Source organism: Betta splendens, chromosome 12 (genome assembly GCF_900634795.4).
Source record: "Betta splendens chromosome 12, fBetSpl5.4, whole genome shotgun sequence".
NCBI lineage: Eukaryota > Metazoa > Chordata > Actinopteri > Anabantiformes > Osphronemidae > Betta > Betta splendens.
Window position 1 is genome coordinate 5673427 of NC_040892.2, and position 25917 is coordinate 5699343.

At 40.8% G+C, this 25917-nt stretch overlaps 3 protein-coding genes across 9 annotated transcripts in view; 2 read left to right on the forward strand and 1 right to left on the reverse strand.

The window, feature by feature from the left end:
* Positions 1 to 1181: 1181 nt before the first annotated feature.
* hspa5 (heat shock protein 5) lies at positions 1182 to 5157 on the forward strand. Its single transcript, XM_029168496.2, has 9 exons — positions 1182 to 1537; positions 2004 to 2146; positions 2248 to 2479; positions 2592 to 2726; positions 2818 to 2930; positions 3027 to 3417; positions 3558 to 3795; positions 3908 to 4075; positions 4193 to 5157. Exons 2-9 carry the CDS (start codon positions 2031 to 2033, stop codon positions 4759 to 4761), a joined length of 1962 nt encoding a protein of 653 aa, XP_029024329.1. The 5' UTR covers positions 1182 to 1537; positions 2004 to 2030; the 3' UTR covers positions 4762 to 5157.
* A 198-nt stretch (positions 5158 to 5355) lies between these two features.
* On the reverse strand, positions 5356 to 8339 carry rabepk (Rab9 effector protein with kelch motifs). 2 transcript variants are annotated; one of them, XM_029168498.3, is made up of 8 exons: positions 8259 to 8339; positions 7227 to 7281; positions 6998 to 7152; positions 6741 to 6896; positions 6411 to 6575; positions 6008 to 6157; positions 5738 to 5887; positions 5356 to 5632 (listed from the first exon to the last, which is right to left on the reverse strand). In XM_029168498.3, exons 2-8 carry the CDS (start codon positions 7277 to 7279, stop codon positions 5406 to 5408), a joined length of 1056 nt encoding a protein of 351 aa, XP_029024331.1. In that variant the 5' UTR covers positions 7280 to 7281; positions 8259 to 8339; the 3' UTR covers positions 5356 to 5405. The 2 variants fall into 2 exon arrangements, with proteins under 2 accessions (XP_029024331.1, XP_029024330.1); XM_029168497.3 differs by lacking the exon at positions 8259 to 8339 and adding an exon at positions 7686 to 7826.
* The window catches only part of rgs3a (regulator of G protein signaling 3a), an 80088-nt gene continuing 62048 nt past the window's right edge, over positions 7878 to 25917 (forward strand). For 2 of the 6 annotated variants that reach the window (XM_029168493.3, XM_055513387.1), the window contains exons 1-8: positions 7878 to 8045; positions 9969 to 10082; positions 13867 to 13917; positions 15055 to 15113; positions 15196 to 15290; positions 15419 to 15487; positions 17728 to 17788; positions 20082 to 20169. In XM_029168493.3, coding sequence (XP_029024326.1) covers positions 7895 to 8045; positions 9969 to 10082; positions 13867 to 13917; positions 15055 to 15113; positions 15196 to 15290; positions 15419 to 15487; positions 17728 to 17788; positions 20082 to 20169 — 688 coding nt within the window. In that variant the 5' untranslated portion in view covers positions 7878 to 7894. Of the gene's footprint in view, positions 8046 to 9968; positions 10083 to 13866; positions 13918 to 14611; positions 14674 to 15054; positions 15114 to 15195; positions 15291 to 15418; positions 15488 to 17727; positions 17789 to 20081; positions 20170 to 20569; positions 20758 to 25917 lie in introns of those variants that run through there. The other 4 variants (XM_041073048.1, XM_041073049.2, XM_041073050.2 and 1 more) reach the window with 4 other exon arrangements.

A 25917-nucleotide genomic window follows, 5' to 3' on the forward strand; every position in this document is an offset into this window, starting at 1 on the left:
TGTTTCACTTCCTCTAGCATTCAGTGAGTGGTGTCATAGCTCCTCCTACAGTAAACAGATAAATATAAAAACGAGAGAACAGAAAGAAAAAGCACATCAAGACACACAGAAGGTAAACAGATGACACTACTTTTAAAATGAGGTTTAATAATGGGAGGCCTCCAGAAGGAGCATTATCGTGTACCTGGCAAGTGCAACATTTTCTGTAATAACAGTCCTTTCAGTTCCTCATTAATTAACTACCAACATCTGAGCAAAAATTGTTTCAGCACAATAAACTACAAACACAAATCTTTGTCAGAACCTTACTGAAATTGGTGATTTGAGAACATTCACTGTGTTCATCAGAAATTATTTTATGACAATGCAACATTTAGAGAACAAACAGAAGGAGTTTGTTGAAGATGCAGCCTGATTCTTTCGATAATTTAATATGTTTCATGTTTTAGTTTTTCAAAAGCAAAGATTACGCTACATACAATCACTGTTTTTTTTCAGGAATGTTCTAGAAATTACTAGAATAATAGAATAAAGTAGAGACTTTGAGTTTATTAAATATACGCTAAGTAGCAGAACATTGTCACAAACACAAAAACAGGTAACATGTTTTTAGATTTAGGTACTTTATATAAGTGAATAAGAATTTTCCTGTCGTGCCACAAACAGGCCTGAAGATTTGATTTATTTAACCTTGACCTGTGTTGACGTTTGGGATATACTGTAGGAGAAGGCAGTGTCTGATTTTATTTCATGTATATTTTAACCTAAGTGTATAATGTGGAAAATAATGCAGGTAATCAGAAATCAGTATTTGATCACTGAAACTGTAGGCTGGAGAGCAAACTTGCCCAAAATAAATGTTTAAGTGAAATAATTGCAGACTTCCTGCATATTCAGATAAACGCCTTAAGACTCAGTGGCAAACTAGTACATTTATTGAAAACACACAGCAAACACATCTGATGTAACAGCATTTGCTTTAAGGCAAACAGGTTACATGCATATTACACATTTAGTAAGCGAGTCATAAGTACCAGTGAGATTACTCACACCTATCAAAGCTTAAAACAAGTGAAACATGGGTCTAAATATTAACCATTTGATTTGCGTTTTGGATTATTAAAAACTGTACCAATATGAAACGTATGAAACGTGAAAATGGAGTCTTCCTTGATTAATAGACTGGCGTATCTTTGTACCAACTGCGTTCATGAAGCCGCTTGATAGGCAGCCAATCAGCACTCTCTCAGTAGACAAAAGTCGTGACGTAACGTCGACACTATGTGTGCAAATCAGCGACGGCCAGCGTGCCGGTTGGCACCAATCAGCGCGTTCCAACGAGCAGCTGCTCAGCCAATCACCGTCGTCCACGACGGGGAAGAAGTGAGCGCTTATATATGGAGAGAGCACGATTCATCCAGCATCATTTCACAGAGGAGAGTTACAGAACAGCAGAGAAAAAAGGGAGATACATTTTGCATCAAGCAACTAGTACCTATCGAGGCAACGTCAATTCGCTAACAGTACTGAGTTTACGGTAGGTAACAACCCTTTGAATATGATAATGTGGTAGCGTCATACTGCGTTCTACACGACAGAACGTGATTGGGAGACGATGTCATAATTGTAAAGAAAGATGGATTAAGCTAATGGTTGACAATAGTGGATTGCTTCACATTAATGGGTTATTGCTAGAGCTCTTTAACTCAAATTGGACTGAATTCTGTCTAACACACGTGTTTATTTCTTGTTATTTCAATGCATTTTCCCTCGTGTGTGCTACGTATGCTACCGTGTTTAAGCTAGCTACCGGCCGGATGGGAAAAAAACGTTAGGGGTGTTAACAGTCGGACAAGGGAGTGGTACGGCGTGTCAGTGCAATTCTATAGATTTATTAGCTGTTTGAGGACAGTCAACCATTTTGCAAAGTAGTGTATATGGAATAAAATATTGTTGCCGGTTAGTTTTGAGTGAGCACGGATTCACACTGCCTTTTTCTGCAGGTTTCGTCTGAATACAAAAGATCAACGATGAAGCTGTTGTGGGCTGTGATGCTGGTGGTCGGCATCGTGTTTGCCGAGGAGGACGAAAAGAAGGAGAGCGTGGGGACTGTGGTTGGAATCGACTTAGGAACAACCTACTCATGGTAAAAAAAAAAAAAAAAAAAGTACCTTGTTCCACGATTGAATGTTGCTGTTCGTGCAAATTTTAAATTCAGTGACTAACTAAAATATTTTTGTCGTATAGTGTTGGCGTTTTCAAGAATGGCCGTGTGGAGATTATTGCTAATGACCAGGGCAACCGGATCACCCCATCCTATGTGGCCTTCACCAGTGAGGGTGAGCGTCTGATTGGTGACGCTGCCAAGAACCAACTGACCTCTAACCCTGAGAACACGGTCTTCGATGCCAAAAGACTGATTGGTCGTACTTGGGGTGACTCCTCTGTGCAGCAGGATATAAAATACTTCCCATTTAAGGTACATTAAACTCCAGGCACAAAATAAAAGTTATGAGTGCGTGGTGTACAAACCTTCACATTTTTTTTGTAAAACATGCTTAATCCATTAATATGTGTATATTCCTGTTTAGGTTCTTGAAAAGAAGAGCAAGCCTCATATCCAGCTTGACATTGGTGGCCAAATGAAGACCTTTGCTCCTGAGGAGATCTCTGCCATGGTGTTGGTTAAGATGAAGGAGACTGCTGAGGCTTACCTAGGCAAGAAGGTACAAATAATAAACTAAACCAAAAAAATCTATCATTGAATGGGGGGGGGGGACTGTTCAATTTATTCAAATATTGTAATCTTTTCTCCAGATTACAAACGCTGTGGTGACCGTCCCTGCATACTTCAATGATGCCCAGCGACAGGCCACTAAGGATGCTGGAACCATAGCCGGTCTGAATGTGATGAGAATCATCAATGAGCCGTAAGTGTCTAATGAAATTTGTTTTTGATGATTGCCTCTCTCAAAACTGAAAATACAACATTTTCTCTGTAATAATCTTATGATTGTGTGCCGTAGAACTGCCGCTGCTATTGCCTATGGCCTTGACAAGAAGGATGGCGAGAAGAACATTCTTGTGTTTGATCTTGGTGGTGGCACCTTTGATGTCTCCCTCCTGACCATTGACAATGGTGTGTTTGAAGTTGTGGCCACTAACGGTGACACTCATCTGGGAGGAGAGGACTTTGACCAACGTGTGATGGAGCACTTCATCAAGCTGTACAAGAAGAAGACTGGCAAAGATGTACGCAAGGACAACCGTGCTGTGCAGAAACTGCGTCGTGAGGTTGAGAAGGCAAAGAGGGCACTGTCTGCTCAGCATCAGGCCCGCATTGAGATCGAATCCTTCTTTGAAGGAGAAGACTTTTCTGAGACCCTGACCCGTGCTAAATTTGAAGAGCTGAACATGGTAAGGATCTTTCCTATTAGCTAGTAATTCCTATTAGGTTTTTTTTTTTTTTTTTTTTTTTTTTTTTTTTGTAGTTTGATATAATTGCCAAAAATGCTAACACATACTAACTGTTTCTCTTTTTTTTAATCTTTGTTCAGGACCTGTTCCGCTCCACCATGAAACCTGTACAGAAGGTACTTGAAGATGCTGACTTAAAGAAGTCTGATATAGATGAGATTGTCCTGGTTGGAGGTTCCACTCGTATTCCCAAAATCCAGCAGCTGGTAAAGGAGTTCTTCAACGGCAAAGAGCCCTCTAGGGGCATCAACCCTGATGAGGCAGTAGCATATGGAGCCGCTGTGCAGGCTGGTGTTCTTTCTGGAGAGGAGGATACTGGTTAGTAGTCAGTTTTATGTATTGTCTCTTTTTTTTCTATAGAACTAAATACTTTGAATTTTTTTTTAAATGTTTAGTTTTTTAATTAAATATTTTCTCTCAACTCCCTCAGGTGACGTCGTCCTTCTGGATGTGTGCCCCCTGACTCTTGGTATTGAGACCGTTGGTGGCGTAATGACTAAACTGATCCCCAGGAACACTGTGGTGCCCACCAAGAAATCACAGATCTTTTCTACAGCTTCTGATAACCAGCCTACTGTTACCATTAAGGTCTATGAAGGTAAGAAATTACAGTGTTAATGTTGCTAAGCGATTGTGCTCTCTTTAGTAAGGATGCTATTTGTATTTTATAGTTGGGAATCTCAACTGCATAAACTCACATTGACTGTCTTTTCAGGTGAGCGTCCTCTGACAAAAGACAACCATCTGCTGGGCACCTTTGACCTGACTGGTATCCCTCCTGCCCCTCGTGGTGTGCCTCAGATTGAGGTTACCTTTGAGATCGATGTTAATGGTATTCTGCGGGTTACTGCAGAGGACAAGGGCACTGGCAACAAGAACAAGATTACAATCACAAATGACCAAAACCGTCTCACCCCAGAGGACATTGAGCGCATGGTGAATGATGCTGAACGCTTTGCTGATGAGGACAAGAAGTTGAAGGAGCGAATCGATGCCCGTAATGAGTTGGAAAGCTATGCCTACTCTCTGAAGAACCAGATTGGTGACAAGGAGAAGCTTGGCGGCAAGCTATCAGATGACGATAAGGAAACCATTGGAAAAGCGGTTGAGGAGAAGATTGAGTGGATGGAGTCACACCAAGATGCAGATCTGGAAGAATTCCAGGCCAAGAAGAAAGAGCTGGAGGAGGTGGTACAGCCCATAATCAGCAAACTTTATGGTAGTGCAGGCGGACCCCCACCTGAAGGCGCTGAGAGTGAACAAGAGGAGAAGGATGAGTTGTAGGCAGGTTTAAAGGCAACTCTTTGGTCACCCCTCACCTCTCTGGTAGCGACATCTAGATGTACATATTGGACTCAAGGGACTCAGATAGTGAGGATAACAAGCAACCATACTGAATCTTCAGAGACTTTATAATTTTCAGTGTGTGAGAGGTTTTCTCTTCGCTGAAAGGCGGAGATATTGTCGGCCTGAATGAGGCTTGCTGCTGCTGTTCTCAGGCAGTCTGTTTGGCTTCTGTAGTGGGGAGGGACAGGGTGGGGTGGGCAGGTGTTTCTGGGTCCACTGAGAAAAGTGTTTGGGTTCAAGGGCTCATGTTCAGAGGCAAAACTAAAAGTTATTTATTGAATCTGGTCATTGTATGTTTGGGAAGACATTCAAATAAATGTTTGATATAAAGAATTGTTTCCTGGAGTCATTTTAAATTTTTAGCACTTGGTATCAAACAAATTCTTTGGTAAATTTTCTTAATGTACAAATTACTAGCTCAAGTTGGTACCATTTTAGCACTTTTTCACTACCTGAACTTGTGTTTTAGTCTCAACAGAACACACATTCTCGAGTTTAGCATTTCCAATTAAAAAATACTCCATCTTGTCCTTTAACAGCATTTTATTGTAATTTGTGAATAGTTATTACACATCAGTGCATCATTTTAACACAGTCACAATACAGTCATTGTATAGTACACCTTCAGTGTCCATCCCTCCAAAAACAAAGGCTAGAGGTACTGTCTCTTGGGCTGCTATGCTGTTTGGTTGCTCATTATTTCCATCCTCCTCGGCACGCACCTTCCATGGTAATAAACACATTGAGTGGTCCAGACGATTGGGGGGAATATCGCCTTCAAACTTCATTAAAATCCATCTATTTTTCTCTAGATGGCGTGGAAGAAAATATGCTGAATCAGAACTGAATGACAGCAATTTGAGGGCAAAAAAGCTACTTGACATGCGGTTGTGTCAGGATAAAGGCAGTGTACCTGTGTTGAATCTGTACATGGAGTTGCTGGCTCCATCTGCAGTCATCCCTCCAAAGATGTAAATATCCTTGTCCAGTACCATGGCAGAGTGGGCAGCTACTCCTGGTGGGATATCTCCTTTGACAGGGACTTTCTCCCACTTCATGTTCACTTTAAACAACAGCCACAGGTTTTATAACCACAAACTGAGGGCCTCTCAGTGCCAAACTCTTTGATTTCATCCTGTGTGTTGTCCTTCTAAAACAAACAGATCTATTTTTTCTGCCTTACTTGTGTCAAGTGAGTACATATCATTGTGGAATTTCTGTCCAGCCATCCCTCCCTGAATGTAGATCTTTGAACCCACTGCTACAATAATGTGGCCGTGTCTGGGTGAGGGTTGCCTTCCATGTGTATCTGGTTGTGACCATGTAGAAGACACTGGAACACATAATAAAAAGTTATGGCACATAATCCAATACAATCAGGTATTTCTACACAGAAGACCTTTTGAAATTAGTTATTGGGTCTTTAGGTTTCCTATAGGCAGCTGTGGTGAAATATTTTGTCTTGGTGCTTGGATAATTTGGTTTTTGCCAGTGAGGCAGCATGCTTAGAAATCAGACTCTAAGTTAAATGAAAGCTTAAAAGCAAACTTTTGCTCTAATAGGCTAAAATGTTATTTGGAACAAACCTGTATCAAAGACATGAAGTTTTTGGTCTGACACGGGTGCAGCTCCTGCTTCACCACCAGAAAAGACATATAGTCTGTCCCCAAGGCAGGCTGAGTTGGTGTGGTATGTCCTAGGACAGGGTGGGGTTCCTTCCACTGATACTTTCTGCCAGTGGGACCCATCATCTGAAGTATATATAGAAATAATATTATAATATAAGGAAAAATACTAAGTGATTTACATACTTAAAAGCCCTGTAGTCCTATGTTACAAAATATTTCATATTATTTAACTGTGAGTCCTTCATCTACTTATTTCTAGGTGAACTATTTAACAGAATAGGCATTTACCTGTCAACTGTATGGTCTGTATACAGCTGCGATTGCCAGTCTGCTGAGCTCCCCCGAACACCCACAAGCTCTGAGGACAACTCTCTGGCACAAAGCTGCAGTGTTCATACCGTGCTGCTAAACCCTCCCACTCTGGAATGTCCCATTCAAGCTTATCTGATGGAATCACAGAATACACATTGAATAGTGACAGAATGATGGGTAACTGCACTGTGGCTTATATAACATACACTTATGCATAAAAATGTGATATCTACTTAGATTTATAATGTGGGAATGTGGAAAACTGCCGCTGGGGTTGGCTCCTCCAACAATAAGAATTCTTCCTTCTCCCTCTTCTCCACATGGAATAAAAGTACAGGTGTGACCCACACTAACACCTGGAGCACTTCCTCTTGGTATCAAAGAATACCTGATGACAGGAAAAGGACTTTAGGAGAGACAAACAAGTAATCTCATATATCTGGTTAATCTTAATCTACATACCATATCCCTTTATTAGGTTTATCTAGAGGCTCCAGAACCGGAAGGATTTCCATGTCTGAGAAGAAATATGACTGCATTGGATGTATGGTTTTGATACATGCGGTCATCCTATGCTAAATAACTGACACACTCAAAAAAAGCTGATGTAGAATCCGGTCAATTATTCTTGGTATTAATTATAGACTATGTATAATGTCATGTTAAGGAAACCCAAATATGAATTTAATATGTTCTAGAAAAAAGCTTGATACTATCCACGTTGTTTTTTCCACGAGTGTTTGTTAGGTTTGTGAACGGTCCTTGATCCGAAGCTTCTAAAACACAGTCATTAATAGTATCAAATGAAATGTGTATAAGATCAGCAGGAGTTTCACCGAGGTACAGTTGAAGCATACTCAGCTCAAAACTTGGCGCTAAGCGCTTAGCTAACGGAGAGACGCGTGCAGAGCTGCCACTGACCTGTTCTTCTGGGTGTAACGAGGTGCGGCTAAATATCATTTATATATGAGTGATTCATCTGAGATCAGCATTTTATACTATCTATCATATAGTTGCAGCGATTCTCTGCGTTAAGCTAGCTAACACGTTTAGCTCACAGTCATAGGAAGCATATACGTCGAAAACAGTACGTAACTTGTTACGTTGGCAACGACCAAAACGTATTTACCATGGTTACAAGGGGAGCATGCGCAGTTGCCTTAACATCGTGTTTGGCGACCAAGGAGTTTCGCATTAAACTTAAACAGAATTCCCAGTTCGCAGGTGAGTTCTTCGCTAAATTAGCGAAGAGGCACGTGTCACTTATTTCGAATCACAAAGGTAGGTTTTTTACGAAGCTCCACACTTTTTGCGTTGCTAATGTTAGTAGCACATTCAAAACTACTATATTATCAACGTTAGCTAACAGAATGAAAAGCGTTTATGACTTTATGCCGGTAGGTCTCAGTTTAAACACAACTGGTTACTTCCTTATTGCCTAAAGTATCAACGTCAGTCCATTAAAACATATAAACAAACAATAATTGAACTTACTTTTTTTCAGCAGTTTCAGCGTCAAATAGGCTCTATATTAACGTACATATTAATTATACGGACAGTACACGTTACAAAGTTGAACTAGATTGAATTTTGCAACAGGTATGCATTTCCTAAAACGACCAGTAGGCTGTGCCATTGTATTGTCATGACGTCTGTAGCGTCTGTGTATGTAATAATTTTTGTAATAATAATAATTATTATTGTAATAATAATAATAATAATAATAATAATAATAATAATAATAATAATAATAATAATAATAATTATTATATTGTAATAATTATTGTAATAATTATAATTATATTGTAATAATTATTGTCATTATTGTCATATTATGTGGAATAAAGGAAAGATGGCAAAACACTGAGTAATAAACAGTGGAAATGAATTGTTTGGCAAGTTTTAAAAGCTTTGACACTGTCTTTGACAAGCTGTTTTACTATAAGGAATAAAAAATAATCTGCCATTGGGTATATGAGAAATTGTTTTATCTCAACTAATATTTTTGTAAAAACTGTTGGCCATTAATGTGCCAAGGGTGTGTCCATTTTTATGTCTTTGTGGGTCAACTACATATGAAAGTCCCATTCTGACGAAGCCATGTCACTGAAGCATTATCAGTTTCCTCTTATGGGAAGTGCAGTAGGAGTTTCAGAGAACTCTTTTGTTTTCTCTTCACTGTAACTGACAAGGAGCAAATGAATAAGGGGCTTTTTATGGAGAGATAGAATGAAAGGAAAACGGAAAATGATTATGACTTTTTCATAGTCCTAAGGAAGGGACAGGAGGCAGCAGGAAGAGATAATTAGGTATATATTTATATATATTTCAGCCAAAAATAATTTCTTTGATTGCATTTTATTGTTTACATGTCACGTCTAGATGCGCTGATTTATATTTGGACTGCTTTAATACAGCGTAATATGGGTTCATTTATCACGGAATAGCAGTTAGGTAATCTGGGTTATCTCTGGGTTACTGGTACATTGTCCGGACCAGATGTCAAAGCAATGTACTGCAGCTATTGCTGTGTATTTCATATTTTACCTGAAGGTGTGTTAAGATGTACTGCACAGCAAGATGGATTGTCACCAGTGGCTTAGTCCCATCTAATCTACACTGTCACTCATGATTTAATCCGGGTGTTAAAAACATGTTTTCTTGCATTTGTTGTTTTTTGTTGTGTGTGGGCTGCTTTTGTTTATGTTAGGTTTCACTTGTCACAAGTGAAAATATCCTTTGTTACATTTCAAACCGAATAGTAAAATTATATAATAATACATTTATAACATCTGAGCAAAGAGGTCAATAGTGAATATGGTTCCTCTGGGAACCACCAGGAGCAGTTCTTGAAAACTGAGTTGGCATTGTTCTCATGTTGTAACGCTTGTGTCTGTGAATGACTGTCCAATGACTGAAAAGAACAAGAGCTGTGAATGGAGCGCATATTGTTTTGTCAACTCCAAATGATGCTTAACCCACCAGTCTACAAAAAGCAGGAAATTGAAGGCATTGTTTCTGTAACGTAATTTAAACATAATTGTCCTATTTTTTTACCGGGTGGCTCAACATTAACGGTTCGCCAGAAGTAGTCAAAATTTTCAAATGAACTGTGTGAAACACGAGTTTAGGGGTATTTTGCTGTGTCATAGTTATAGCACGTGCACCTCAGACTAACAGGCATCAAGTTTCTCTTCTCTCTAGATGCAACCATCTCACCTCCCCATTCTCCTGCCACGATGACCTGTCTCAGAGCTTACTTGCGAAAACCCTGTCCGGACTCCACAGGGACATCCTCCTTCCTCCTCAGTACTCATGGTGAGTCCACACTTTTAGTTTGTGTTGAAATGATCAGACTGTAGTTTTGCATCGGCTGTGTGATGGTTTTAGAAGCAGAAATGTTTTTTACTTTCACCCATAACCTCTATCAAAAGCCTGCAGACTGCTTTTGTTTTGGGGTTGAATATTATTAATATTTCTTCATAATTATATATATTCTTTATCATGTTGGTGATATAGCAATGCGCTCATGTTATATGAAGGATGTGTTCTATAGGTCAGACAGCACAGACACTCGATCCTGCGGCGTGTAGAACATGAGAAGCATATTACTAGCAGCAACAAGTGGGCTCAGATGTAGCAACAAGTCCTTTGGTCTGGTAATGAGCCTGCCCTCTTTATCTAGTGACTTTTAATGATTTATGGAGGGTATTAGTGAGACTAGAGGAGGGTGCACCTGCACTCATTCCTATGACTGAAGCCTCATCTATTATCCAGTATTTACCTGTCTACACAAATTAATATGGATAAGACATTACAGGGGTGCAGGCTTTGGTTGTGCTGTATTTTACCCCTGCTATGCGTGTGTGGGTGTGCATCAGGAGGAGGTCTGATGGATTAGATAATGGTGCACTAGCAAGCATTGGCTCAGTGAAGGCAGCTGGGTGTGCTTCAGCTTTATGGGCAGCGACTAACCTCGAAAGAACTTTGGAAATGTAGTTAACGGCCCAGTTTTTTCATCTGTGTCCAAGGCGTCTTGGAAGCCATTTGCTGCGTTTGCTACACACAGATATGACTGTATGACGAGGCACAAATAAGCTTGTCGGGTAAAGATCCAACATTTCCTGGACTCTCTTCTTTCCTTTAGTTCTGGCACCACAGCTATTTGTCTGCAGTATTCAAGTATGATATTTGGTTTTTGGAGGCTAGTCAGACAGTGAGATTGCAAGATTCTCTCTCTGGACCGCTGTGAATAATATATGGTGTCCCTGACTTGGCATGGCCTAATAAAAAACAATAAAGTAGAACCATAAATTTGCATGTTTTTAATAATTGTTGTGTTATGCATGGTCTTTCAACTCAGCAAATTTATTCCATGTGCCCCTTTGAGACCTGGGTTAGATTTGGCGCTGAGCTTGACTTCTTCCTGAAAGCTTCTATTGTTTGGCAGAGTTTGTCTGTGGTCACCCCTCAGGGAAAGATTCTTCACTGTCAAAGAGTGAATTACAGTCACCAACGTGGTCAGGGGCTAATGCTTCCACTTCCCCTCTGCCTTTTCCCCCCAGTTGTTTCCAAGAGCACTAAGTAGAAAGTTTGATAGCATGTTTTGTTATTTCCTTCACTGATTTTCCTTCATTTGATGTTGACATGCAGCACATCATGTGACTTTACTGATGCAAAGTAAATGTGCCATGGAAATGTCTGCAATCCAAGCAATGTTACAGACACAAACATACTGAAGCTGGATCAGCTAGGACACATCTGCTACAAATTTAAAGTGAGTTGACGCGTCTTGATGTGTAGCTGCTGATTGGAGTGCCTTGAGCAAAGCTTCTGCGTTGTTCAGGTTTTGTTTCTTTGGCAAACTTTTCTTTGACAGGTACAGTCTTTCTGTAGAGTTAATTACTGCACCATTCAGGGGTTTGAGACAATGCCTGAGTCAGAAAGACGGTAAGAAAGAGGCAAAAAACAGCTATAGATGAAGGGTGGAGCAGGAGATAAGATAGGAGCAGAGGAAAGGAACTGGGGAACAGGATTCTTCAAAGAATAATCAGGTCTTGGATTTACAAAGATCAAGTGATGCTCCAATAGATCAACGTATTATCTTCAGACTTCACAAACAGTGATTTGGTAAATGTATTTCACATTTTGACGTGATTTTAATCTAATGAGTAAAAAACTGCATAAAATAAACAAACAACAGCTTTAGTGTTGAGGTTCAGCTTTCTTGCACTTAGAATGGAATGACAATTCTGGTTGACTGTCTATGCCTACATACTGTGTGTGTTCTTCTAATTCTATAGATTTAATTTATCTACTTCATTATTTAGAATGCAGCAGTAGCTCTATCTCTGATTTTGGCAGCTAACATGAAACAAAGTTATGTAACAAGCCCGTTAAAAGACATTCTGAGGAAACGAGAGGACACCTTGCATGTCATCAAATCTACTCTTTGTTCCCGCTGTGGATCGAATGGGATGAATTGGCGCTCATCCCGGATGGAAACTTCAAAACCTATACACAGCAGTTTCCCAGCTTTTAAAAACGGGCCCCATTCTCCCACAAAATGTTACAGAACATGGATTTAGTCCCGTTTCTTTTTTCCTCCGTTCTGCTGATAATGGCTACTTTAGCTCACACATAAAGCCCAACAGTGTCCCCTGGCCTGGCCTTATTGGATGCTGGTCAGGCACAGGTTTTCAAATGTAAATGTGACAATTAAGTGGTAAAGCCTATGAAACAGGCAGAGCAGGAGCGGGAGGCAGAGAATAATGAAGAGACCCACGCTTAAATGTGCAACATGACCTCAAAAGCTTGACTGTGGCCTTTTCTTTCGTGTTTGGTAGCTTGACTAAAGAGAACCATTCATAAACTATTTGTAACAGTAGCATTTTATTGTTGTCTTTACTGATTTAGTAAGAATGGCAATAATACCTGAGGTCATCCTCAATTTTAGTTCTTTGCATTCTTTTTTGTAATTCTAGTCTTTTTTTTTATCTTCTTGAAAATTTTTTTTCCATATTGTACTAATTACACATGTATTTTTCCAGGTTGATGTGATAAAATGCTGACATACCCATGATTCGCTCAAAGTTGTATTTCTTACGTTGTTTTAGGTCTTTTTTCTAATCATTGCAACAAACTAGACATTTTTTAATCAGAGTAATAAGTTGTGCTTTGGCAGAGTTAAACCTTTTTATTCTTTCCTGTCTGTATTATTTTGGCTCTGCCTTCGTCGTGCTGAATAGCTGTATTGTTTATGAGTCTCGTTATTTTTTATTGCTGCTGTAAAAAGCATCATTTTGGACTTTTATTATTCAACATTGGTTTCATTATATATTTTCTCTGTGTTTTTTGTTAGAAAGGTTGAAAGGTTGGCTTCTTCTCTATACGTTGGGCTCATTTCCTTCTGCACTTCCTATACTTGCATAAGTCTGGCATTTTCTAAAATAGCAGTCACATATTGACTGCGTCCTTTTGTATCAGTTGTGTATAAAGACAGTAAAGTCAGTTAGATTAATCTATGCGACACTATTTCAACAAGGTGTTCAATTGTTCTTCTCATACAGCCATTTGTGTTTTTACAGCATTGTGTGTTCATTTGCAGTCTTTACACTGCTTTGATCTACACCTGCATTATGATGGAGTCTGCTACATTTGAGACGGCTTTATAAATATTTTTGTATTGAGCAGGTTTAGATGTATTAGGAATATATTTCAAACGGGGTTCTCACTTTGTTCTTTTACCACAGCCAGCTGCACAAAACCATGCCAAGTCCAGTGTGGGAACGACAAACATCCCTTGTACCCAAGCTCTGAAGTGCCAGCAACGTTATCACAAGGCTCCCACTTTTTAGCTTCAGACTGTGCTCTTATGCACGGGATTAATTGAGAACAGTACAAAACCAATGTTAGCAGTGACCATGTCAACATAGCTAACAAGTCTCCTGGAGAGACAGGCCAACGCGTGCGCACACACACACACACACACACACACACACACACACACACACACACACACACACACACACACACACACACACTGTAATTTGTGTCTCAGTCTCAGTAATTTGATGGGCTTTTCTTCTCATGTTTTCAACAGGTCAGCTGAAGCTGTCAGTTTTACAGGAGAATCAAGTGCTTGTTGTTAGTGGTGAGTGTCTGTCATGAGGATGTGTTTAACAGTTTTCTTAACATTCTAAAGACTAAGAGTCTAATCTCATTAAAACATTGTAAAACATTCAATGTAAAATAATAAAACATACTTGTTGTATCCATCTTCATTTTGATAATATGTTGTATATGAAATGTATTTAGAGGAATATATTACTGTAGGTGCTACATGTCTTAAGCAGGTAGGAAGGGAGCTGAGTACATTTAGAATTGTTTTTTGGTCTCTCAGCAACCAGTTCCATATTCCCTCCTCCTTTTGTTTAATTTCCCATCTCCCCTCTCAGCTTCTTTGTGTCCTTGTCATTTTTCTGTGTAAATGGCCATTTACTCAGATGCTCAACTGGCTGTTTTTCTCTGTATTTGTTAAAGTCCACATTTTCAGGACATAAAAGATTACACTGTGTTTTTTAAATAGAAACTAAAACATCACCAGCGATATAACATACGATCTGTTTTTAATTATAATACACCAGGATCCTCCTTCATTATTTCCTTCAGTGCTGATCCTTGACCATGGACAGAACCCGCTGTGACTGACCGTTAGGACTCACTGCTGGTCTCACCGCTACACATTATGCCTGTCTATATAGTATAAATATTTCCTGTTTCGGTCCTTAGCCAGTGGGAATAGTTGATGGCTTCTTGCAAATCATTGTTACAACCTGTTATTTCAGCAGCCAGGCATCCACTCATTCTTCCTACACATGCTGTACTTCAACCAGAAAGAAAAATAAGGGTGAGCTAGTAGTTCTAAAACAATGTAAACTGGAAGTTACTTAATTTATTGTTATGTGGTTCATACAGTCACCACATACATAGGTCATATTTTATATTCTGATGACTTTTACTGTACTGCAAAAACATTAACTTCATTTAGAAATACTGCTCATCAGACATCAATCTTTTCAACATCACACTTTATGGTCCGTGTAAGTTTGTGGGACCAGTGTTGGTTCTTTATTAGTAGCATTTTTACCTAATATTTGGAAGTATGTACAGTATGCAGTTGTAGAAGTAGTATAGTGTAGTGTGAGGATATTTAGTCAGTTGTTTCATATATATGTTATTCATATATATGAAACACACAATATGTTTTTTCCACTTTCTTTCTACACAGTTCTGGAGGCAAGGAGCATTTTGGGGGAGAGCCAGGGTTCATGTGACTCTTATGTGAAGGTATGTGACTCACTCCTCTACTAAACATTATTAAATAAAAGCTGATGCGGAAACAGTATTGTATGTTTGCCTTGTTCTTCAGGTTGGCATGTTTCCAGACAGCGATCCTAGCGGCAGACAGAAGACTCAGATGGTTCCCAACTGCAAGAACCCCATCTTCTTACAGACCTTCCACTTGTAAGTATTTCTTTTTAGACATACAGGACATCACATTTTTCAAAAACCTTTCGGCTCAAATAAACTAGTGAATGAATCAATGTCATTATTTCTAAATTCAGTCGCATTTTATCGTTTTGTTTTTTTAGCGTTGTCAGTGAGTCGGACCTTCATAAGAGACTGCTCGTAACGATGTGGAACTCTGACTCTACAACAAGGTAAAGCTGATGAAAGTTGAGGGTGGTATCAGTATAGTAATATTGATGACAGGACAATGGAGAGAAGCGTATTTTCACCTACACTGCTTGTGCAGATGAAAATGTTTGTTTTTGTGAAGCTGTCACACGTTAGCAGTCAGTCAGCATAATGATGTTGCTCAGTACTTCTGTGTAGGCAAGGTGGTTGTTCTGTCCTGGTTTGACGCTGGCTGAGTCTGAATGTGTTACTCCTGCCTCTCTGCTTCAACCGACTTAAGATTAAAAGAGAGTCATTCCTGGGGATAGAGGACATATGGTCGGATGAGTCACACATTTCATGGCTAAGTTATGTCAAGAGGACAGAAGAAGAGGATTACTATGTGCTAGAAATACTGACAAACATAATTCTCTCACCAAAAAAAAAACATTGGTGTGCAGCAAAAAGATGCAAAGAGACAGAAAGAAACACTTCAGTGTTTGTCTAATGGAAAAGTTCAGTTAAGGTGATCAGGCAGTTGAGCATCTTGAAGTTGGAGGGCTGTCAACTAGAATAGATGTCTGAGGAAAGTCTGAGGGCATCTGGTGGCTGGATGAGGAAAGACGGACCTGAGGTTGAATCCACAAAACAAACAAGCATCAGACCATTTTTATTTTATTTAAAAGATTGACTAAATCCACATGAAATGCACTGTATGCTGACATGTGCTGTGTAGAGTTAGTGGCTTAAATCAGTTTAGATGATGGGATGATTATTAAGATAAAGACCTTTTTGGTACAGTTTCTGGGACACAGATTAAGAGTGATTTACTCATCTTCGCTAAGCAATTAAGCCCCATTCACACCAAATGGTCACTAGTAATATGGAAAAAAACAGGAAACACGTGTTTCTAGTACAACATTCAAATATGAGTTGGTTTAGGACTTCTTGGGATTCTGTGTCGAATGGAGACCTCTGTGTACTGGTCTCAGTGGAGAAGTCAACAAGAACGTGGATCCTTGTTTGCATTGTCGCCAGCATGTGTAGTCAGGGGTCTGTTGCAATACGCAGCCAGCCTGTGGTCTCTGTAGGTGACCATCGCTTCTGTGCCACCAATGCACCCATTCTCTTCACAAGCCTTTTTTCTTAATAGCTTGAAATGTTTTGAAAAGGTGCTTATTCAACCTCTATGCGGGAAGCAGTGCCCCTTCAGCAAATGCTGCTTGGCCAAAGTGCTGCAGTGGCAAGACCCAGCAAGAATGTGTGCAGTTCTGTACAATAACAGTGTGCTGCAACAAATTACAAGTATTTGACTCAAATGTGTTTACAAACCCAATCATATGATCAATAACTCCACACCTTTTTAGCCATTTTTAAATTATTATTAGCAAACATATATATTAATCAGTATTACTTTCCTTACTTATAATAACTTGCCATTCTCTATTCTGTTGTATTTGTGACCCTTTAATTATTTTTTAAGTCCTATTGAAGAAAATGGGTCACAAATATATTGTCTGATTTTGCTGTAGATTTTTGCAAATGCTCTGTTTTCAGCTGCTTTGTTGCCCTGGTCAGTTTTCACATCAGCAGTAAACTGATATAAAACACAAATGCTACTTAATAAAATGAAAGGACATCAGCTGCTACATACAGCATTGTCCGTGCAATATTCAGTCAGAGCAGTGCAGAGAACCTTTTCTGTCTTTGGCCAAGAAACTATTGAGGTCCTTAGTCTGCCCTCGCATCGGCATCAGCATCAGCATCAGAAGCCGCATTAGCACTGTTCATCTGGAAGGATGTCTTAGATTTCATGTTTGCATAATGAAACACCCACCTCCAGATCTCTCTCTCTCACACACACACACACACACACACACACACACACACACACACACACACACACACACACACACACACACACACACACACACACACACACACACACACACACAGGTACAGTATATGTGCACATAATTTCCCAAATAATAGTGGTTCCAGCATCATAGTTTCTTTTTTGTTTATCATAATAGGAGCATTTACTGTGTATAAAATACTGTCATCAGGTTTGGAAACATAATAATAAAAATTTCAACATTTTATTGATTTATTTGTGTTTGATGTCAGGTTTGCAGGTTTCAATGCACCTGGAGGATAAAAAATCCATTTGAGGTATCAGACCTGAGTTAGAGGATGATGATGATGATGATCGGCTTTCCTTGCGTACCAGTCGATTTTTGTCCTACTTATCTATTCTCTCTGTCTGTCTCCCGTGTGTGAGCAGGATGAGCGCGCTGCTGGGTTGCATGAGCTTTGGTGTGCGCTCCCTTATGGACGAAGGCAAGGTGCGTTTACACATACATGCAGACATTACAGGTACAAAAATATGCTGTAAACAGCCTCCTTGGCTCCCGTTTCAACCTTTACTATTTATGGCTTTCTGTGTATCCATCCATTAAACCATGAATCCAAGAGGTTAGTTCAGTTTGACTGAATTCACGTGACCTCAATAGTTGTGATGAAACACTTTAGGGTTAACAGTGTTACAGCCGCCAGATGCTTGAGCAAAACACAGTTGAGTCAGTCTTTTTAGTGAAATGTTAGGGGTCACCCACAAACACAACAGGCTCACGGTCCTCTTCTCTAAAACAACCATATAAGTGCAAACGTGTTGTTTATCCAATGGTTAATGTTGCACATTGACCCTTTTGTAACAGCACATTCCATAGTGTAGCTCCTTAAATAGAACCAGCAGTGTATGTTGTGTACACAGAGATGTTTGGACAATCCCTCCTACAATGACGAGACCTGTTTTGTGTCTGTCCATCACAAGACAACAAAGCCCCGAGCCTCTTCCTTAGTGTGTGTTTGTGCTGTCAGGAGCGCAGCACATCCTGTTCTCATAACACATATGCTTCTTAGCTGCCACAAGCCCAGTACTGTTACTTTCACAACTACTCAAACAGGCCCCCAAAGGCTGACGCTGTCTTCACACCAGCGGCACTATGATATCCTGTAGAACACTTTGGCCCTCAGATGCAAACACGTGAGGAGTCCGAGGCTTTTGGAATAACTAGTAGATTATTGTCCACCATACATTTTAATAAACTCTGACAACTGTTTGTCTTTCTATTTGCTTTCAGAGTTTTATTGTTAAACAAGTTATGCAAATGTGCATGCTTTCCACTACCTTGTATTCACAGGTAAAAAAAGGGGTTGGTGCAGTAACCAGTTCAGGGGTTTGTTGGCACAGTAAAAGACGTGTGTGTATAGTTAAGGTGTGGACGTAAGGAAGTGTGGAGGTTTTGTAACTATCCAAACATCACTGCTGCGTAAAACTGTCAGACTGCGAGTGGCGAAACCCCCCGTTTAAATCACTGCCCCTGTAAAAGGAGCAGCACCCTTCGCTGATGGAGACCCCTGCCACAATGCAGCCCACAGTAAAGTGGGAAAGACACTTGTCCTGTTGACACAGGGCTGGAAGATGCATCACAACACAAAGTTGCTTACTGGACTGTAAAGGTTTTATAGACCACTTAGATACTGTAACATCCACATCACTGAGGAAAACAAACAATGGAGAGAAGGTCTAGTTTAGTGAGCCTTGTTTTCTTCCTGTAACATTTATCCCAATGAATATTTTATTGGCTTAATATGCAAATGAGGGATTTTTAGCTTTGCATCGTAGGGAGGTTTATCTCTGTTTGTCTTTAACCACCATCCGCTTTTCTTTTCGTTTTCATTCACTTCTTCCTAGAAATGTGTCTCTTCTCTTTTTTACTTCAAACACAGTTTTGGTATTAGCTGTCATTCGTTTGCATCCCTTACCCACTTCATGCCTTTGATGCTCCTCATCTCCTCCCTCTGTCATTGGTTTCTCTCCTAACGAACAGCTGTCTTTGCCCCAATCTTTTGCCTTTGTTACATGTGCAGGGGAATATCGAACGATGGCTTAAATCCCTCCCTGACTTTCAGAACATATGCCCTCCCCTCCCCCTCTCTTTATAAACGTCTCCCACCCATCTTTCCCTCTTGTCCCACCGCCCGCAGAAATCTGTCCACTCAGATAAGATGCTTTTAAAATGGAGATTATTGTCACTGTCCATGGCATCACATTATTTAGCACAAAAGACGAGCCAGCGTGTGCGTGTGAGCGTGCTCATGCTGTGTAACAGAGAGAAGTGATGGCTGAGCTCATGACGGTGTTTTCATGTCCTTGTTTCCAAGACTGTGTCCACATCACCAGGATTACAAATCAGACACCCTCCGCCGCTGCCTGCATAGCTTTATGTAACACACATACAATGGTGGCAAACGCACGCACAAACACACACACACCATCTGGCTCACGGGGCAGAAGTGGGGGGCATCAGCTGCTGGAATAAGCTAAAGCATTGTGACTGGTGAGTGTGTGTGCGCTCAGTGTTTGCAAGCCCTCGAGGAGCCATCAAATTGAGTGTGTGCGCTTGTGCATGTTTTCATCCTCTGTGTGTGTGTTTGTGTTTCTGCGTATAACATATTTAAGTGCTCACATTTTAAATTTAGTAGTCTAAGCTTAAACTCTCTTAAGCTTAAGCACTCATGCATACACACCCTACATGCGAATACACACAGTGATTGTCTGTGCGTGTGCTGTAGGAGGTTCGGGGATGGTACTACCTGCTTGGGGAGGAGGTGGGGAGGATGAAACATCTGAAAGTACCCCAACAAATCAACCGCACTACTGGTAAGTTAGTAAGAACACACTGAAATGTGCCTGTCAGTCTTTGATACTATAATATATATATATGATGTAAAAATGTATAAACACAACATTTACAAAAGCAATAACAAATGAGTTAGCAAATTAAACAACTGTAGGTGTGTGCGTGGACCGTGTCGTGGCGGTGGATCAGGAGGTGGGACACCTACAGTGGGGGAGTGAGGGATTACGAGAGGGAAAGAGAGGGATTGGGAGAGCGAATGAGGGAAAGACAGAGGGAGTGGGAGGGAGCGAGTGGTCTGGACGAAACCCTGACGCGTCACAATCGCCAGCAAGAGAGCACGAGAGAGAGAAAGTGACGGCGCGGTCCCGTACCATTTGCTGCTGGAGTGGATCTCCCCTCACACACAGACGCGCACACATCTCCAACACACACACACACACAACCACACACACACACGTTTGTTTGATCTGCTCTTTTTCCGACTGCTCCCGCGTCGCTCTAGCACTGGCTGCATGTTTGTAATCACTAGTAGTTTCACATTGGCGGCGGTGGCATCTGTGTTTTGGAGTTATGCTACTTTCTGTCAGCCGTTGGGCATCCTAGACTAGGTGAGTACCACGTCTGCCTCATCCTGATGTCCTGTCTTTGCATGCTGTGTAGCAGAGCAGCATGTTTAATGTACTTTGCTATTGTCTCTTGTGGAGACTCACAGTACAGTAATATAGTCTTGTCATGCTTTTATATTCTCTCCTGCCTCCATTCCTTCTCTTGCGGCTTCATTTTTTCTTATTTCCTCTATTATTCATAGTGACTTTCTATCGTCTCCTACAGTACGTGCATTGCATTCTCCCCTTATTATTCTGTGTGTGTGCTGCTAATCTGTCAGTTCTCATCAGATGTTTTTGTGCTGAGCTGAATTAGTCTCACAACAGTTTTCCAGTGAGTACTTTCCTCATCCGTTCAGTGGACTGTCAGCAGTATTGGCAGTTGTTGTTGCATACCCATACAGTACACCTGTGCATGAGCACATCTGTGGATGCTCCTGTGTTACATACAGTGTGTCTGCTGTGTGTAGCCCTGGCCTTCTGCACCCACTGGCTTTTCTTACCTCACTTCCATCCTGGGTTGTGGTATTGTAAGACGTCAGCTAACCCATCCCAATTTACACTGCTTGGCTGAACTGGGCTAATCTGCCTCATGCAACTTTAAAATTAGTTTTAGGCTTCTGTGGTTGGAACTGGGACAGGGGTATCAGATTTGACTAGACTCAGCCAGCAGCAAACCATTACAAAGCTCGCATGACGGGAATTCTGACGTATACTCAGGGGTTTCGTAGGACAGTTATTTCTGCAGGGGGACGGTGGGTTGGAGGGTATTTTTTAACATTGCAGGAGTAGCCACATATGGTGACAGTTATTATTTTAAAGGGTGTCAGGAAATTGGAAAAAAACACTCTTGACTGTATTAATGAGTATAGAATGGTTTAATCTTTCCCAGTGGTGATTCTGCCCCACTACTGTCTCATCTGATCTGTGAGCATGTGTGTGTGTGTGTGAGTGTGAGTGTGAGTGAGTGGGGGTGCATACCCATGCATGCACTTGTGCACTGCCAGCTGGCAGAATGTAGGCCATGGAGGCACTGCTGCACCATGACATGCAGTAACATCTCATTCATTACAAAATCACTCTGTATGTGTCCATGCTCTCTCTGCCTCTCTCTCTCTCTCTCTCTCTCTCTCTGATTCTTTCCCCTTGTGTGTCTCAGGCCATTTATGTTTTGCATGGCTTGCCTCCTTTAACACTGATAATCCATGTGTTTCCTTCAACTCACTCACCTGAATTTTTATTCACTTGACTCAGTTTAATTTTCACATCTCCACTTTAAAGTCGTTGATCATCATTTCCCCGTTAGTCCACAGTCCATCTTTCACATAACTTGGCACAGAGGCAAATTGCAAAAAGACCTTCACTGAATATACTGCTTCAAGCAACAGTAGCTGCTAGGTCACAGTTTGAACCATATCCAGTGTATCATTAGGCGTGAATCACACTTGAAGTTGGGCAGATGCTCCTTGGGTTGTTATAAAATGAAATTAAACTACATAGAAAAATAAGAAAACCCCAGAATGAATGTAAGGAGCTGACAATAACATCATTTACATGCATAGCATTCAATGAGGCTGCATATATTCATAAATATAATGACATATATTCGCTGATTATCCAACTTATTGTGTTTAGAGACGTAAATAATGAAAATTAATGTTAGATGTAGGAGTTAGTGGAATTGATTGTCATGTCATGTTTTGCTAAAATATGCCTTAAACTGGTCTGATGGATTAGACTGAACCACGTGGACGTGCGCAGGACTCAGCAGTGTACAATATTTGGTTCAGTGTGTCTGACTAATCCATCCCTCAGAGATGCCAGTTCAGGGTCAGGGCAGTGCCAGCCAAAATCCCTGAAGCAGAATTATGTGGGACTAGGAATCCAGATATGATGTAACCTCAAGTTGACCGAATGGGAAGAAAATACCCAGTACCTGGTGTGGGCCTCACATTATAAGCATATTACCTGTCTGAATACTAACCTTTTATTTGTTGCTGTTCAGATTTAAGTTTTGGTTGAAACGAATGTGTTTAGAATTGAGAGATAAAAGAGTGAGGACACATTGCGATGGATTAACAGATTGCAATTTTAAAAATGTATTCGTCTAACCCCCTTTTCTTTGCGTTTTATCTTTTATACACTGCAACGACAGATTTAAAAGATTGTACGCTTATTCTCAAAATGTTGGGGAACAACCTCCAAATATGATGCTTCTCTTTTGGTGCAGCTGTTGCCTACATAGACTTTCCTCATGGCCTGGACTTCATAACAAAAATCATCTACTGACAGATAATTACACTGTAGGCTAGAGAAAAGGCTGCCATCCTGAATTTGCTAAGCAAGAATTGAGAGGCTGAATTAGAAAGACGGCGCGAGAGTGGCCGTCAAAGAATATTTCTGACATGAGGAGTGACAGAGCAATTACTGCTAATTTCCAGGACATAGTTTGATAAGTTTCAGTGGGAGAGAACTCCGATAGCTCTGTATTGTTTTCTTTTAATTCTGCTTCACAATGCTCATTTATTTTGGAAATAAAAAGTGAGTGTTTGTTTGGAGGAATAGTATCTTGGTTCATTTTCCCATGTGCACTGTGCCGACGGAGACCGGTGACCCACGGTGACATGTACGTGTGTGTGTTTTTAACCATTGCTAATTAATTTCCCTTTAACAAGCGTAGGATGTGGGTCAGGTGGTGCATGAAAGGCAAAAAAGAAAACGCTCGCTGGGCTCGAGCTGGAAAAGTGTGTCATCTGCTTCATACACACTTTGTATAATGCATGAGTACAATTCAGATGTAAACACACACGGGCAGGACATACTGTACTGACAGGCTTTACCCACTTGGAAAGCTGTGCTTTTAGCAGATTAATAAACAGATTAAAATGAAGAATATGTGATAAATTTATGGAAGGGCTTGAAATTGTGTGCATGAACCTACAGTTACACAAGAAGGTTAAGTTTGCATAGTGTTTAATAGACATTTCAGTGTAATATTATTTTGTTTTGTCTTCTTGCCGTTTGAATGTGACTCACTATTAGGCCGCTCTGCCTTCTGTAATCTCTGCATTGTTCCAGTAAATCGATCACAGCCTTTGTGAGAATGGATTACACATTACAATATTCCTACACAGTTGCCAGAAGCCTACCGTGCCGCTCAGACGCTGCTCGTCTCCACACATCAGGCCTGTCATACTTGAATGTGTTGATTAGCTGTCAGCATCCCGGGCCGTTCGGAGCCCAGCGTCCTGTCATCCGCACATCACCGCGTCACCGTTACGCCTTCAAATCAGCCTTTTGCCAGTCACTTAATTTTTTATGAGCTTTGTGGTTTCTTAGCGTAAGCAGTTTAAGGAATCATTTCCAGATGGTTGAGGTGATCGTGAGACACTCAAAGCAGTGAAGTGGAGGCAGCCACCTCCTTTAATGGCTTTTCCACTCTCTCCAACAAGTGTTTATTTGTTTGTGGGCGACAGGAGGTGAAAAGAGGGACTGGGTGTCAAGTGAATGAGTGGTGCAGTGAGGGACTTGGGTCCAGTCAAGTGCTTTTTATGTTCTGGCAGATCTGAGTCTGGGCGAATCAGCTGCAGGAGGCTGCCAACACCTTTTGATTTCTTTTTTTTGATTCTTGCCTTTTGGATGTCTCCATTTTGTAAACCCCTTAGCTTCTTCTCACCTTCTAACCGCTACCAACTATGTTCTTGTTTCCTTTTCTTTTTTTCCTTTATTGCCTGCATTTTCCTTGTGTATACTTTTCCCACTGTCCTCCACTTCAGGCTTTTATTGTCCCACTTTCTTTTTCCCATTTTCGTGTCAGTCATCCTGGATCCATGGTGTTGCCAGCTGCTGTCTCTCCCCTCATAGGCCCTGTGTTATTGATGTAGTATCTAGACAAAGGCCTCCTCCTGGGCTTGGTGCCAGCCAGGTTAGCCCCTCTCTTTTGCTGGACCTCCTGGAGGTGTTAGATTCACCAGCGACAGAATCCCCTTTTCTTTTTTACAAAAAAGTCTGGGGTTACTGGGGCAACCATAAGCTTTGGTTTGGGCCGTTTACCCTGTGGTTAAACAGTGAAGTGAAAATATTGTGATGGACTTAATTTTATTCTTCATGTGTTTTTACCTTCAAATCGTACATGAAATGTGTTTTACTATCTTATAAGAATCTGACCAGGCCGAGGTTACATTAATAACTCCATGGGTACGTGTAGGTAAGTGTTAAAAGTAAACAATGTTGACTGATGGCAGGAAGAGGAAATGACAGAATCCCAGGTTTTGTTGTCACACTACTTCCTACATGGATTCGCACGGAGTCATGATTACAACAACTGTTACGTGTGGAGTTTCTGCCACTTGAGCTTAAGTATATATTTGAATTTGTCATGTCTAGGATTTGCAGAGACATCAGCCATTTCAGGCAGCATTATATTATGTTACTGTAGATTGTGATGTTTCCTTCACATTATGTCAAGAATAGTTTGAGCTGCACCAATTATTTAAAACATATGATATCATAATTAAGTATTAACCTCTGAGTTCTCTCTCATTTCAAAGTATTTGATTTAACATATTGTAGTTTTTCCAACTTTGTAACATTTCCCAGTCTGGGGCAGGATATTTACTCACCTGTGGTGATGGAGGTTCAGGTCATGATGCAAGAGTAAAGAAAAGGGAGGGATTAGAAAAAGAATAAAACAGCCAAACAACGGGTGGCTCTGCTTGAAGTGTTAGAGAGAGATAAGGGGAAAGATGTGTGTATGTGTGTGTGTGTGTATGAACAGATCTGCAGAGAGAGAGAGAAAGAGAGAATGTGAGAGAGAGGCCGATCTGCATTGTGGCCCAAAGCTGAATGCTGCCTTTATGAGCAATAGTTAAAAGGACACTGAGGCGTGAGTTGCTGTAACCATAGCAACTTCCCAGGAGCCCTGTGACGGACAGATAATAGAGCGGAGAGGAGTTCCTTTTCTCTTCTTCAGCCCTCCTTCGCTCCCGCTCCCGTACTTGTTCTCACTTTTACTCCTCTCTTGAGCAGTTTGTCGGATTCTTGCGTCTTAGGGGATTGTCTTTGACTCAGCCGGCCTGTTTTTGCCTTTTATGTGCGCTCCGAAGTTTGAATCCCAGCCCGGCGCAGCCCGCTCCAGACAACTGTTGCCATAATTGCTCGTTG